The sequence below is a fragment of the Marmota flaviventris genome, chromosome 12 (assembly GCF_047511675.1).
Source record: "Marmota flaviventris isolate mMarFla1 chromosome 12, mMarFla1.hap1, whole genome shotgun sequence".
Classification (NCBI taxonomy): Eukaryota; Metazoa; Chordata; class Mammalia; order Rodentia; family Sciuridae; genus Marmota; species Marmota flaviventris.
In genome coordinates this window covers 26,375,963-26,393,130 of record NC_092509.1, presented here as the reverse complement: position 1 = coordinate 26,393,130, position 17,168 = coordinate 26,375,963, and the positions used below count along the sequence as shown (strand labels likewise).

The 17,168-nt window shown below is 37.5% G+C and overlaps 1 protein-coding gene across 6 annotated transcripts in view; it reads right to left on the bottom strand.

Moving 5' to 3' along the window:
* Nucleotides 1-17,168, bottom strand: part of Celf2 (CUGBP Elav-like family member 2) — a 496,258-nt gene that overhangs the window by 376,189 nt on the left and 102,901 nt on the right. For all 6 annotated transcript variants that reach the window (XM_071599796.1, XM_071599795.1, XM_071599797.1 and 3 more), the window contains exon 2: nucleotides 5,625-5,660. In XM_071599796.1, coding sequence (XP_071455897.1) covers nucleotides 5,625-5,660 — 36 coding nt within the window. The remainder of the gene's footprint in view (nucleotides 1-5,624; nucleotides 5,661-17,168) is intronic.

Genomic DNA, 17,168 nt, shown 5'->3' with positions numbered 1-17,168 from the left:
GTAGATTTGGATGTGTCTCTTTGTGATGGCTGGGGTTGTTGTAGTCATATCACAAGCATTAGGGACACCATCCCACTATGATGAGGATGGTAGAGGATATTACAGGTCATTTCCATAGTCCTTTTCTGCTGCTCTAACAGAGTACCAACGACTGGGTAGGCAGTGCAAGACCAAGGTACCAGCATCTGATATGACACTTCTCATCGGGTGTGATACTTGCATCCTCACATGGTGGAAGGCAGAAAGGCAAGAGAGGACAATGGTTACAGAATGTAACAGAAGAGTGAAAAAGAGAGTGAACCCACTTTAATAACATTTTAAAATAATTTATGGTGGCATTAATCCATTCATGAGGGCAGAGCCCTCTTGAACACCTCCCATACGGACCTGCCTCCAAATAAGTTGTACTGAGATTATATTTTTAATACAATTATCTGGTGGGGAGCATATTCAGACCATAGCAGTGTTGAAGTAACCCTGGTTCCCCCCGCCCAACCTCTTGGAACTATAACTATAAACTCAATATGCATTTTCTAAGCCGACATAACTATCGTGCCTTTTAAGTGGATTTGACTTGAGTAAAATAATAAAGGGGACCTTGCAAGAGAAAGTCTGGTGCAGGAAAGAATTCAGTCACAGACTTGGAGTGTGAGGTGAATATGAAAGGTTAAGAGGTGGGGACTAGCGAACTGAGGAGGAGAGAACACATCTTACCAACTATGACCTCAGAGTTAGGGTACAGTCTGCTGTACCCAATATGCTGATGGATGGAGGCTAGAAGTAGGAAATTGGGCTGTGTAAGGTACAGAGACCAGTCATTTAAGCCAGTGGACTTGTTTTCCATTGTTAGCCCACTAATGAACCTGAGAGAGGAGGGATCTAGGGATTGCAAGATCTGTGGATACTATGGGTCATTCATAGCCACAGCTCAAACCTGACCCATCACTCAAGTCCTGCTCAGAAGGCTGATTAGGGATGCTATCCTTGCTGCCACCAATCTGAGCAGCCGATCTTGCTGCTGGAATCCCTTAGTGCCCTTTGTTTAGACATTTTTATCATCCTCTTGTAACATTAGGTACTTTGCTCCTTGCACTATGGTTATCTGTACCTTCTCCACTAGGCTACCCAACTGAGGAGAAGAAGTGGTGTTTCATTTTCTCCCACAGAACCTACGGTCACACTTGGCATATACCAAGTGCTTGATGTACCTTGTTGAATCAATGAACAAATAATGAATTTCATTCATATTGAAAAGCACCAGATGTAGGTCCCAGGACAGTTGAGGCAACTTTTTCTGGGGATTATAGAGAAGAAAGAAAAGCATGATCAGCTCTTGAATGCTCAGTGAGAAGTTGACCTGCAAGTAACAACATGTTTATCTTCTAATTTCTAAAGGTCTCTCAGAAGAGAGCATTTCATACTGAAGACAATAAGAAATACAAGGCCATATTCCCTACAAAAGCCCTCCATAGGGAACTGGAGATCCAATCTTAAACCCTAGAGAGCCACAAGTAGCAAGTTGAGCTGTTGGAGCTTATCATAATTCTCTTTGCTTCCACCTTTCCCCCTGTTACTACTACCTGACTAGTCACATCCATGACTGAGAAATAAGGTCAGAGATAAAAGTCAGCCTTCCACTAAATGGAATCCATTCTGTTCAGATTTCAGATAACAACAATGTAAAATTTGATACCAAAATTCCATATTTAAAACTGTAATGACTTTTATCTCTGATGCTCACACAAACCAAACAGTTCTACTTTTTGGTCAAAGGTCTCAAACATGAATCCTATGATACAGACTTGTCTTCCAGGAATAGGGGGGTTTCCATGGCTGATATAGGGGCTCCTTGGCTCATAATAAGGTTATATCCTGATAAACTCATTGTAAATTGAAAATATCACAAGTTGAAAAATCATAAGTTGAAATTTGCTACATCTAACCTACCAGACATCATAGCTCAACAAACCAGGATAGTGTATAGTGTCTGTTTTTTCCCCTTTTGGTGGTGACTGCTTGGGAGCTGTGGCTTGCTGCCCCTCTTCAGCAGCATGCAGTGGACCGGATTGCATATCACTAGCCTGGGAAGATATCCAAATTCAAAATGTAAAGTAGGTTTCAACTGAATGGATATTGCTTTCACATGATCATCAAGTTGAAAAATTTTTAAGTTGAGCCACTGTAAGTTGGTCCATTTGTATGTCTCTAACTTCATCAGATAAAACACAAATTGGGGGGTGGGGAGATCAAGTTATTGGATTAAAATACAAGAGACAAGTCTAAGTTTTTCTTTTATAACTTCAACCTTTGGTTCTTGCCTGCCTCCATTGATCTATGCTAAAATCTAGTACAAGATGACATCTGATTCATATACATAATTATTTTAAGCTTCATTTACTTTACTTCATGTTCTTCAAAGAACATCCTGACTTCTGGATACTGTGTCTAAGAACCAGCTTGTGACTCTCTCCGCTAGTACTTAAGATACTTCTGTGCAGGTCTATTAAATCTCATTATTTTCCATACTGTTTAGTTTATGTTGAGTAACAGTGGATTGCGTTAACAAGAAATTAAAGTGCTCTCTCTCTTTCAAAACTAGCAGCTAATGGTGCGTGATTACAATAAAACCTCTGTTGATATAAGCCTTATTTATATCTTTATTCTGCTGCCCCAAATAAAGTTTTATCTCCATACCAGCATCTCTTATATTAAAACCTAAGACTATCATAATGAATTTAGTGTTCTATTCCATCTGAACAATTGGAGTTTCACCATGATTTTATTTAAGCATATTTACCTAAACTAGATACTTTTACCATAAAAAAACAGATCTTGAAAAACATTATTGCAACAGAAAATTATTCAGATTGCTAAACTGTATTTTGCTACAAGCAAATAAAAGCAAAGATATACAGAAATGAAAATGATCATTTTTCCCAGCTCACAAAAGGGAACCATACATTCCATTTCTTGGACACTTGAAGATAAAGAGGACAACGTGAGTAGTTCGTATAGACAGTTTAAATATTTGTTTTGATCCCCTCAAGATCATTGGTTTTAATATTTATAATATAATTACAATGCTTAGTGAATGTTGCTCATGTAAACTGATTTTTCTTTTTTATGGTGACATATTATTACCAGTCTTTGATTTCAGCCATGGCAAGAATTCAAAAACAGATTGAGGTTATCATTAGTAATGAAAAACAAACCTGATGCTTGTTCATGCACCTAGGTGCTTGTTCATGCACATATCTCATTTCAGCTGCAAAGCATTTGTAACTACCAAGACACGATCCCCTGCTACATGATTTGCACATTTTCACAGGAATATTACCGACCAGTGGCCAGCTACTTGAAATTAATGCCATGTAAGGCGATTAAAGTTGAAATACTTCACCCTTGTCCAACAGTTGTAAATGGCCTTCTGGAAAATTTCAAGACAGTCAAAGCCAATGAAAACTAAACCATAAAACAGTTATAAAATGTCTCCTTCCTTCCTAGCCACATGTCACTAGGTAGCAGTTGCCTGAATTGCAATTTTCTACTTTTCCTAGTTGTCGCAGCATAAGCATGCTTTTATGACTAAAAGGATAAAAAACTCCAAGTGTCGTGTTCCACTAATCATGAGCCGACAAACACAATAACTCCAGGTGCCTTGTTCTAAATAGTACCCAGGTATCTGAGGGCTCATTTGCACTTTCCCAGTGACAGGCCAAAGAAATCTGAAAACAGGCTGAAGGCTGAACAGCTGATTGGATTCCACACTATTGTACAAACAAATCAATGCTAGCAAAAGAAACATTCTGGACACCAAGGGAGGAATTAATCATTAAATAATGATATTATTTCATGTTAATGTAAGGAAGGGAAATATTTGTCAACGGGCATGTCCCAAACTGTCCCTAAAAAGAGTCACAAGGATTCCTGAGGTTATATTAGAATTATAATTGAGAATTAACTAATATATTATTTCTCATGCCCTTATTGCCTGCATGACAATGACAGTCGACTGCAGTTAGAATGGGATTGTTGGCATGTTGTTTATTTTCAACCTGATGCAACACTAGCATAATAAAAGTTTATGATAAAAAAGAATAAGTAGACTCATTACCAAAATACCACCCACCAAGCTCAAGAAGAGAGACTGTCCCTTGAGTAATAAACTAGCTGTAACAGAAGATCATTCCTAGGGAATATGTGAATGGCTGCTTGGTATTCACAGTGAAGCATTACTTAATAGAATTCAGGAGGCTGCAGCAGATTCAGGCATCTGAGTAATTTTCATCTGCATGATTACAGCATGGTGTGGGTCTCCTCTGATAATACAGAGGTGGGCCGCATCTGAGCCATTCTATAAAAGTTTGGAAGTCATTCCTCATTCCATTATTTCAGGATTAACTTCTTCACACAAACATAGGCAGATACACAACTCTCTCTCTGCCTGCAAATGATGGGATGCTCAGGTCTTCATAGTGGACCTTTTCCAGATTGAAAGCACGATGACAAACAAACTCAGCAGGAATGCAGAAACCAGAACCCACGTACGGTGTTAACCCCATAAATTGGCACATGGCTGAAATATTTCTTTGGGATGTATCCAAAGAATAAAGACATACAGTAATTTAAATATTTGGATCACAGTAAATAGTTTTTTGGCAATATTAATCATGATACTATGAGCAAAGTTTTTCTTTACATAAAAAAAGAAACCTAATTTGCTTATCTCCTGTACCAGATGGTGAGGAGACCTTCCCTTATTTGGACCTTCCCCTATTCCCTAGTGGTGTTCATAATCACATTCTGTTTGATCTTCTTTTTCCTGTTCTTGAGAATCTCTTAATTTCAATTTCCAACTGTTCCCATGCAATACTCTATCACATATAAATTCACTTCCTAATGGTTATTGAGCATCTTCCAAAACTAAGGTACAATGCTAAGTTGTAAGACCAGATTCTAGATATACAATGTTCAGTAAAATGCCTCTCGAAATACTGCCACCCTCTTCCTTCCCTTTTTCTCCCTCCCTCCTTCTTTCCTTCCTTCTCTTCACTGAACAGTGGTAATCATTCTTGATGGCTAGTCATGTAAGCTTGCATCCTGTAATCATCTTATTTTATACATTGACATAAAATATCAAAAAATACAAAATACATTGATCAATCATATATAGTTTTCCTTTCCAAAAATATTACTTAGTACTTATTTAAATGACAATAGGAATTAAAAATTAAAAACTATGATGTAAGTTCTTTAGGGGAAGTTTAGGATTCTTTTACCAATTTATAAATCCCTGAACACAATAATAATAATCAATATATTAAAGGGGAAAAAATGTCCAAGTGTCTGCAGATTGTTAGTTTTCATGGGTATAATAAAGTAATGTGCATATCTTTATGACTTGTAGGGCAAACATAGCTCATATATACATCTCCAACTATATGATGTAAGCTCAAAGGAATGAACATTAGCATCACTACTTTTTGATGACGTCACTTACATGTGATTCACTCATGCATTTTAGCATTGACAAGTGACAGATGTGAGGAAGAGGAAATGAGAAGCCCTCTCCAAGAGGGCTGTACAGTTCTCAGGTACAGAAACAGCAAAACCAGCTTGCTTACCTTGGTGGACCTCCAGCTAATTCTGTGGCAGTCTCTCTGTCAGAGAAAAAGAAGACAAGCACAATTAAGCTCATTTTGGTATAAAAAATGTGTTTAATCATATAATACAGTGCACTAAGATATGTTTGAAGAACATACTGTACATATAGATGTTTAGAAACTAAAAACTGACTCAGCACATTTTTGATCAATTCCCATGAACCTTTCAATGGCTAATTTCAAAGGAAATTTTTATACACATGCAATATATCCGCTTTCTGGTGGTTGAACTTAATTAAGTTCAAAACATTAAAATTCAAAAATGTACAGCATCCAGAAAGAAAATAAGAGGATCCCCTTCCCCCAACTACCTTTTAGGTGTTTTTGATTAAAGCTCCTATAATCTCTTTCCCAGGGTCATTTAGGGACAGATTCCTTTGGGGGTATTTCCTCATGCTGATCTGTCACTTGAGGTTTAGGAAGGCATGTTCTGCAATTCTCTTGGTAACAGTCATCTGTTTTTCATTTCTTTGTGATAATGTTCTACCATTTGGGACTGCTGAAGACAGTCAAATAGTGGGAAATTCACTAATTCAAGACCCTATGGAAAATTAACAAAAATGACCAAAGACCAATTTCAAAACTAGTCTTTTTTTCCCCCTAATTGCCACATGTTGTCTTTCAATCAGAGATGAGTTCTTGGAAATAAGAGAGGAATTGGTGGGAGGAGGACACAGAGGTTTTATATTAAGCTATTTTATATAGCAAAGGAAGGCTCAATTTTGTATTGAGGGATTAAAGATGTAATTTTCAGGACAATGGTATAAAATCTTCTTAGGGTCATATCACCCCTTTAAGACTCTCATTAAAGATATCAACACCTCATGAAGAAAAAAAAATAGCAATACATATATACACAAATGAGGCATATGATTACAGGTGTTTCCTGGCCTTCCTCAACCTGATCCTAACCCCAGTTAGGAGCCTCAGCTTTAAGCCAATATTCTCTTTACTCATTTTGTGGATCCAGATGAAGGACTTCCTGTTCCAGGAATCTTCTCTGACCCTCCCAGCTTCTAGAACTCTCTCTTTACTTACTGTCTATGATAGTAACTAGATACTTTAGGGAAGTGGTGGTTCCCATACAGTCAAACTTCCTTTGAAAAAAAATGCATGATTATAAATTCAGCTCCCCTAGAAATATTCTTTCCTGGTTATTTATAATAGTAAACCTCCATTGTTTATTGCTGGGGAAATTGGCTTTGGGGAGAAAATTTCCATTCCTCAGCAAAACCAGCATTGAATGCATTGCCCTCTATGTTGTTGAATGCCTCAGATGTACTCACTTCTTCTAAGAATTTAGTGTCTGTCTCAGAAATTTCCCTTTCCAAGCAGACTCTGCAATTGTGGGTCCCCCAGCTAAGAAGTACCACCCCCTTCAACTTTCCTTTATAATGTTTATCACAAAAAAGTATCTTTTTAAATGCTTATTTTATTATCATTTTGTCACTTGAGACCAATATTTATTAATACTCCATAAATATTTGCTCAGTTTATCAGCACTGAATTAATGAACTATTCTGGTCTTAGTGGTTTAGATCTTGTGGTTTAGATCTTGAGGTTTAGATCTGTGTTTAGAGCTAGCTCCTGATAATGATAGCCTAGGGCTAAGGTACAACTCTGTGTTTCCTTGTTTTTAATCTTTTAACTCTGGTTTTGCTTTCCAGATTACACGTATTTTAATATTATGAGTCTCTTGGTATCTTTTAAAATTATGTTGCTCATTCATTATAATAAATAAATCCATTTAAATCACAGTTGAGCAGGATTTTTCAACCTTGGCATTATGCTGACATTTTGGTCCAGAGAATATTTTGGTGTATCTCTGTGTGTGTGTGTGTGTGTGTGTGTGTGTGTGTGTGTGTGAGAGAGAGAGAGAGAGAGAGAGAGAGAGAGAGAGGTATTTTAAAATTTTTAATAGTCTCTCTGTCCTCTGCTCACTTAATGCCAGTAATCTCTCCTATTTTACTCTGTTGTGACTACTCAAAATATCTCCAGACATTGACAAAGGTACACCCGGGACAAAACTGTTCTCAATTGCAAAACTCTGTAATCGTGCAATAGAATTTTCTATAATTAACCTGTTTCCTAAACTTGGATTGGATTAACCTATGTTCTCCAGTCCCATGGAAAAACACAGCAAATGAGCCCTCCTAAGAATATGTGTTTTCCTTTGGTTCCTGTCATTTAAGTTTCCATTCTTGCCAACAGTATTTTGTGTTTGTTCTTCATTCTGTTTATGATTGTGGTACTCATTATAATAATTTTTAAATTTAATTAAATGTGATGTAAATAGAAATATAAGTGTAGAAAAGTTCTTGTTCTATAAAATCTAGGTTGGTTGCTTTGAAAACGCTTAGGAATCAATCTAACAAAAGAGGTAAAAGGGTCTAGGGCTGAAGCTCAGTGACAGAGCACTTGCCTGCATGTGTGAGGCACTGGGTTTGATCCTTAACACCATATAAAAATAAACAAATAAAGCCATTCTGTCCATCTACAACTACAAAAAATAAAAATAATAAATAAAAACAGGTGAAAGATCTCTACAATGAAAACTACATAAAATAAAGAAAGAAATTAAAGTAGACCTTAGAAGATGGAAAGATCTCCCATGTTCTTGGATAAGCAGAATTAATATTGTTAAAATGGCCATACTACTAAAAACACTATACAGATTTAACGCAATTTCTGTTAAAATTCCTGTGATGTTCTTCATAGAAATAAAAAAAAAGTCATGAAATTTATTTGGAAAAATAAGAGGCCCAGAATAGCCAAAGAAATCGTCAGCAAGAAAAGTGAAGAAGGAGGCATCACAATACAAGACCTTAAATTATACTACAAAGCTATAGTAACAGCAGGGTATTGACTCCAAAACAGAAATAAAGACCAATGGAACAGAATAGAAGACACAGAGACAAACCCACACATACAAAGTTATCTCATACTAGACAAAGATACCATGAGTATACATTGGAGAAAAGATAACCTCTTAAACAAATGGTACTGGGAATACTGGAAATCCATGTAGTAGAATGAAATTTAACCCCATCTCTCACCCTGCCCAAAACTCAACCCAAAGTGCTCAAGGACCTAGGCATTAGACCAGAGACCTTGTAGCTACTAGAACTCTCCATCATGGTGCTTAGGAATTGATCTCCTCAACAAGACTCCGAAAACACACAGAAGTAATATCAAGAACCAACCAATGGGATGGTATCAAACCAAAAAGTTTCTTCACAGCAGAGGAAACAATCAAGAACATGAAGAGAGAGCCTACAGAATGGAAGAAAATCTTTGCCTCTACACTTCAGATAGAACATTAATCTCCAAGATATACAAAGAACTCAAAAAACTTAGCACTAACCAAACAAATAAACAACTCAAAAAACCCAACCAACCAAATAAACAAACAAACAAAAGTGAACCAAACCAAAGCAAGCAAACAAACCCAAATAACCCAATCAATAAATGGGCAAAGGAACTGAACAGGCACTTCACAGAAGAAGAAATACAATCAGTCGACAAATATATGAAAAAATGTTCAACATCTCTAGCAATTAGAGAAATGCAAATTAAAACTACACTGAGATTCAATTTCACTCTAGTCAGAATGGCAATTATCAAGAATACAAGTAACAATAAATGTTGGTGAGGATGTGGGGAAAAAGGTCTACTCATACATTTTTGGTGGAACTGCAATTGGTACAACCATTATTAAAATTAATATGGAAATTCCTCAGACAACTTGGAATGGAACCACAATTTAACCCAGTTATTCTACTCCTCAGTATATACCTAAAAGACTTAACATGAGCATACTACAATGGCACTGCCACATCAACTCACAATAGCTAAGCTCTTGAACCAACTTAGGTGCCCTTCAACAGATGAATAGGTAAAGAAAATGTGATATACATACACAATGAAATCTTACTCATCAATAAAGAAGAATGAAATTATGGCATTTGCCAGTAAATAAATGGAACTTGAGACTATCATGCTAAGTGAAATAAGCCAATCCCTAAAAAACCAAAAGCTGAATGTTCTCTCTGATATGTGGATGCTAACACACAATAAAAGGGGTGAGGGAAGAATAGAAGTTCATTGGATGAGACAAAGGGGAATGAAGGGAAGGGAATGGAGATGGGATTAGGAAAGACAGTTGAACGTATCCAACATTACTTTCCTAGGCTCATATATGAATACATGACCAGGATAATTCCACATTGTATATAACAACAGAATGGGATCCTAATTAGAATAAGTTATATACTCTATGTATGTATAATATGTCAAAATACACTCTACTGATGTATATCTAAAAAGAACAAATAAAATGTCGACAAGCACAGTTTCAGAAGAGTGGGAGAGATAAAACTTTTAAGTGGGAACAAGAGACAATGGGGAAAGCAGAGGTTAAAGAATGGAAAGCCACTTAGAAAAACTGATGTTGAACTAGGTCTATGGGCAAGACAACTATAAATATTGGGGGAAAAGACATGGTTTTTCACAAGTGTCTTCAAGTTCATGTTTCTCTCAAAAAATAAAATGGCAAATTATGGGTACATCTATGCACAAAGACAATGCCAAACTCAGGAGATCTATGCTCTCAATGAAAAGGTGGTGCCTGGCTATGCTGCAAAAGACAGATGCTGGGGAAAAAGTCATGTTCATCACATATTCAGTACTCGCAAGAGAAAATTACACCTTATACAACTGTGTCCTCAAAAATTTACGTTAGAATTACAGACATTACTTGCCATCTATAATTACTAAAAACCTGATAATTCCATTGGATCATATGCCTCTGATATTGAAAAAGAAACAAATCAAAGCAAACAAAAAGAGCCACAACATCATGTTGAATAATGTGGCTAGGACGGATGAACCAACCACGATTTTTGCGATTAACAAATCACAAAACTTTAAGCGTTTAAAAATGACAATTTTGTTCATTTTTATCCACTTACTATTGTGAACAAATTGTCTGAATTATTCACCTGCTTTCATGAATTTATACCTCTTATAAAGATACCCTTGAGGAAAATACATTTGGAAGATTATGTTATGCTTCTCCTAGGTAATGTTCCTCCATAACCCAGTTGAGGGAATTTAAAGAGGGTGACAGAAAGACCATGCATTTCTTGTTGAACATTTGTAGATGGCGATTTTCATTATTAGCATTGTTTCCACCTTCATTTACTAATATCTATATGTCCAACATACTCATTGGGTATTTAGAATATGTTCAGCATAGACAATGGTGGGTGTTATGAGAGGCAACAAGATGAGTTCAGATCCTCATCCTTCCAGGAAAAGATATGATATAAGGAACAAAGTGGTGGATGCTATTTTTCCACTTCTGAAAGCTCCTCTAAATCAAAGATCATGTCTCATTCAAATGTTTGCATAGGTAGTACATACTAGTCACTCAATAAATGTGAATGTTATAGGACCATGGAAAGGTAATTCTAGCCCTTTCAACTCATTTTTATACCTCAACCTTTGTGAGGATAGCAGTATTTGTAATTTGTACTAACTTCCTTTCCTTGCTTATTAGTATGAAACTAATTTGATTTCTAGATCAGTTTGATCAGAATGCTAAAAATTGAGTGGAAACAATAATGAAAGAAACAACAAAACAAAATTATATGTTTCAGGAAAGAGAACTCTCCAGGGACCAAGAAGCAGACACATGACACAGGGTGTGCTTCTGGCAGGTTGTGTATCCTTGGGCAAGTCTTTGGCCTCAGGAGGGATCTGCTTCTCAGAATGGAGCCCTATTTCTGCTCTTTGATCTAAGGTGGCTGATGTGATCATCAATGGGAACCAACAGGACAGTGCTCTGCAAATTTGAAGTTGTGTTATAAATTCAACTTTATCAAAGGGGAAAAAAAACTAGAAGAGACAAGAGCAGTAAAATGTCCTGGGTATATTATACTGTTTTTATAGATTACTTAATATTCCCTAAAAAAAGGCCTTTTTAATTTAAAATTTAAACATTGGCCTGTGATGCCAGCTTTTATGGATTTCTTGAAACGACACTCTTCCTCATGTCAAGATATCCTATCCTTCCCCATTCCTGAACCATGCAAACTGTTCTTTTCTTAGAAAGTGTGAAGTAAGAGCGTGCCATCTATTCTGTGCAGCTTACAGGTTTCCAAAATTAGCCAACAACTATGAAACAGAGGACATGAGCCCCACATGCTATTGTGTGTCAGCACAATAAATATTTTTAAGACCTGAGATGTTTCTCTCCAATGGTGGCTTTCAGTCTTCCAAAAAGTACAAAAAAAAAAGACTTAAAAAAAGTGAAATTCATTTCATTGCTTCTCCTGCAAATGATTTGTAGAAGGCATGAGGTTTTCTTTATTTTAATTAGGGGTGAAAGAATTATAATCAAGCATCTCTTCCTCACTCCTACTTGCTTCCTTCTTTCCTTTTCTTTCTTTCTTTTTTATTGATCACCCAGCCTGAAGCAAACTATGAGCTTTGAAAGTTGGATCCATTTCATAATAATACGTTAGCTCAAAGGCATCACAAATCCATATATTAATTCAGGACAGTTAACTTTTTTTCTCAGATGGTGACCTGTAGCTCTGGGAAATACCAAACACCTTAGACATTAAAGTCTCTCCTCTGTTTCATGAAGCCTAAAACTTGCTGTGGTTCCTAGTCTCTCCTCTCCATGTTCTCATTTTTTTGGCCATTTTAAATTTCTTTTCTCCCACTTTTCTCCATTTTTGACTTTCATTCTCATGATTAAAACATCAAAATCTGTTTGTGCACATGTGTGTTCATGTGCAGATAGGAATACTTTTTTTCTTTTTTTTGTGTGTGTGGGGAGGATGTATGGGAAATTGAACTCAGGGGCACTTGACCACTGAGCCACATCCCCAGCCCTATTTTGTATTTTGTTTGGAGACAGGGTCTCACTGAGTTGCTTAGTACCTCTCTTTTACTGAGGCTGGCTTTGAACTCATGATCCTCCTGCCTCAGCCTCCTGAGTTGCTGGAATTACAGATGTGCTCCATTGAGCCCAGTCTGGAGCACTTATTCATAAACATTGAAATCTACAGTTCTCTCTCTCTCTCTCTCTCTCACACACACACACACACACACACACGTTAATTGTTCACATTTCCTGGGGTCTTATTTAACACCAGCCACTACTCAAGGCCATTTTTAGGGGTTCACTCACTTAATCCTTATAAAAAACCTCATGAAGTATGAAGTAGTTATTATTAAACCACAAAAGAGATGAGGGAAATGAGAGGAAAATGTTAAGCAACTTCCCAAGGCCACACAGCCTGAGGTCAACTGAATAAATATTTGGAACGAGCCCAGGAATTCTGGCTCCAGATCTTGTGTTTTAAATTATGATCTCATTCTGAAGCTCAGTATGTACAAGCTACAGGTATGTTATATATTCATCCATTCATTCCGGATTCTGTGCCGCCACAGTGAATGACAATTAAAAAGAGCCTCAGTGTTCAGAAGTTTGCATTGCAGAAGGGAGCTGGGGAGACCTCAGATAAGCAAGCAAATAAATGATTATTACCTTACATAGTAATGTGAGGAAGATGAATGAAGGGAGTTGGGGGGGTAGAGTAAAAATGGAGGCCCGGGGGAGCTATGGATTTATACAGGGTGGTCCCGGAGGGGATCTCTGAGGATGCAACTCAGTAAAGACAGGAGCACATTAAATGCAATCATTTCTACCTTAGCTCCTGAACCTATTTTTCTCCCTGGCACTATTGGATCTCCCTCTTCTCTTTAGGAACTATTCACTCAGTGCCTGCATAAAGCTAACAGTACTAGGTAATGCGTTGGTTTAAGAAAAAGAACACAGGCTGTCTGATTTTGTATATTCAAAATGCTGACAAACCAGAAGAGTAGACCAGACCCTTGGATGAACTTACCAACTCCCTTAGGAAACTGTAGGTTTCCACAAGAGATGCTTCACATCACTTCAGAAGCCAGCCTGTCAAATCCACTCCTGTGTGCAAGCGACTGCGGCCTCAGCCAGCCTGGCTCATAGATGTGCTCCTGCCTTCAGACTTAGCTTCAGGAGGGGCACCAGCCTACATTCCTGACCTAGCCTGCTCTGTGAGTCTATGAGGGAGAGTTTGTCTTGACATTACTCAGTGTACTTTTGGTATTGAAATGTCTGATCAATGTCCAGGCAGGCTCCAGGCCCAGGCCTGCTGGGAGTTGCCACCGTAGGAGATTGGCCTTCCCTCTACCACAATCCCTAGTAAACACTGAGGAATGACTGGGTGGTGTCCACAACAAGAGGTTTGCGTCTGATACTAGGCAGGCATGCAATCTGGGTTGTTGAAGAGTTGGCACAATTAAGATTAATTAAATCTAATTACTGACCTAGCCAGCTTCTTTCTGATAGTCCTGAATTTTGGGAGTCCCATTTAGCATCCTTGCTAAGATTTTTATTGGCTCAAGTTTTCTTCATATTATTTTAGCATTCTTGGCATAAAGCAGCCACAAATGCATGCCATTGTCTGTGTCCCTGTGCTCAAGTGTCTTGAAAACCAAATTTCCAAAGGTTTCTCTCAATCAGCTCTGCAAAAGATCCCATCTGGCCTGACTGTTGTCCGTAAAGGGGGAGCCACTGTTCAAATGGCACCACAGTCCCTTCCGTCACTTTGAGATGGTGTTAAGGGTTTTTCTTTTCTTTTCTTTTACAAATGTCATGGAATCCACCTAAGAAAAGGAGTCCTGTCCTCGACACTGCTAGTGGCATGATGAGGAAGAATAAGGCTGCATGCACACTTGGGTTTGTATATTAATCATTATGCTCTTTATGCTCTGTGATTCTACCACAGTTAAATAATGCGATCTACTAAGTACCTGAATAGGCCATTAGTAACAATTCCTGCTCATTAAAACTCACTTAGGTAGACTTCAGCAATAGCAAATGTAACCAGCCCTGGAGGACAGTCACAGAGACTAGAAATGGCACATTAACTTTCATTTACCAACTTCTACCCTCAGAAATGAAAAGTAAAAGCATCCCCCCCACCAAACAATGCACATGTACATGACTTTGTTCTTTTTGTTACTGTCTGTAAGTGTGTATATGTGTGTGTATGTGTGTGTGTGTGTGCCTATGCGTGTGTATATGTGTGTGTGTATGATGGTGGGGGCCTCGGGAATGCTAGGCCAGTGCTCTACCACAAAGCCACATCCCCAGCCTGTGTATGTGTGTCTCATTAAAGCTTTGTTAACAAAACGCAATCTCTCCAAACAAGCAAATGTTTATTTTCTACAAATATTGCGTTCCTACAATGGGGAGACAGGATCAGTTCATTAACAGAAGTCTGCCTTTAATACTACAGGGCTTTTATATGACAAGCTGTATAGCAATTCATAGAGAAGCTTTTCAAGGGGAAAATACCAAAACAAATATTAATTAAAATCTTTTTGATAAATCTGTTTTAAATAATGCCTATTTTGCAATAATGCCTAATTTTTCTCTATTAATTCCCAGTGAAATAATATCACCAATAAGTCCTCTTAATTAGAGAAAATCATCCCTACTCCTGATAATTTCTGGATCAAAGAGATTTGCAAATACCACCCTGAATTGTGATGTTTGACTAATGGCCTAATCCATCAACCAACAGGCATTGATACTGAATTATTAACATGAACATTTATTAATTTGTTGAACAAATGTGTCTACAACCCCTACTATGTGCCAATCACTAAGTGCTGGAAATATAGCAGGGAACTAAATACAGCCTTTGTGAGGTTGACCATCTGGTAAGGAAGACACAGCCATAAAAACTTGCACAAATGAATGCATGATTATAAGTTAACAGGAGAGACTTAATCCACATCTATCCCATTGATGCTCTCCTCTGGGAGGGAGGGAAGGTAGTTTTTGATGAAACAAATCTAGACAAATTTCATTGGCATAATAACCAATGCAGAGTCATGACTAATGAAGCAGATAATATTATAACCAGGAAGGATAATTTGTCTTAGATTTATTCCCCTTACCAAGAATCCAACATGCAAGAGCCACTGTTTCAAAGAGTCTGAGGTCAATGTGGGAGCCACCAGGAACTAACTTGAGCACTTCTCTGGGGTGGGGAAGGCTGCCAAGAGTGGAAAACAAATGATGGGCATGGAAGAGGGAAAGGGGAAGGAGAAAGAGGCTCCTGAGAGCCACAGATCTGATCCATTTGGGAAGGAGTGATTTAGTGGTAGTGGTGGTGGGGGACCCAAACCCAAACCAACCAACCAACCAAACAAACAAACAAACAAATAAACAAAAAATGAAGAGATGGGGTATATGGACTGTAATTCCTGAACTTCTTGGAATGTTCTAGATTAGCTGAGTCATATTACTTCCTCCTTCTCAGTGTTATAACTTTTTTTTTTTTTTTTTTTTGCCTCTACCAGATATCCTAACATAAAGGATTTGGGGTGTGGTATAGCCACTGGTGTTGCTTTTCTGATCTTGGATTTGGCCTCTAATCAGCAGTAAGAGAATGGAGCTCAGCTGAAGAACTTTTATTTTATTCTCCTTAACAAAGGCACCAGAAATTGCATCACAGCTGACTCTCACTACAGAGCTGAAAGCTCTTAGCCTTTGTCCCTAGAAATGGAAAAGAAATAAAGGTTGCTCTCATGTGATTTGAGAGAATCTTGTGGTGTTCTTTATTATTATTTTTTTAGGGAAATGGCCATAACACATAATAAATAAAATGTTCTTTTTTTCCCTAAAGCTAAAGAATCTGCTTATTTTTCCAATAGTCTACTTATCTTTTAAAAATCCCTCCTTTCTTTTTTTTTAATTGGTTCTTTTTAGTTTTACATGCCAGTAGACTCTGTTTTGATATAATTATACAAAAATGGATATATCTTATTTTAATTAGGAGTTTTCAATGAGAAACAAGATGGTGTCATCAGCTCTATTTTTGCAGAGGGGGCTGGCAGGGCTCCAAGAGTTTCACTGGTCAGCCTGGGGATGTGGATCTAGCCCTTTGGAACAGGCAGGCACAACCTCAGCAGAATGGGCAAGGACAGATGAAAATTCCTCCCATTCATGATACTGTTTTACCCATTTGAAGTAACATTATTCTGAGATGTATCCGCAGAAGGGTAACTAATGTTATTTTAGATCCTCCAAAATTTCCAGGTTGCTTCTTGGACCCTACTGGATAAATTAAATGTGTATTCATCATTACCTCTGAAAATTCAAATCTATGTATTCAGTGTATTCAGCTATGGTGGTCATGTCCAAATCTCTCATTTAACCATCTCCAACATGTGCTTTTTTGTGTATGTGGCAATACAAAATTTGAACCAACCCCAGATGAAATCTACAACCTTCAATACATTCACAGATGACAATTATATCTCCACAACCACTAAAATAAATAAATAAGAAAAACCAACTGAAATGGAATCAACAGTAAAAGAGCTAAATTATAGATAACAGAATATTCATAAAACTATACCTCATCTCATGAATGT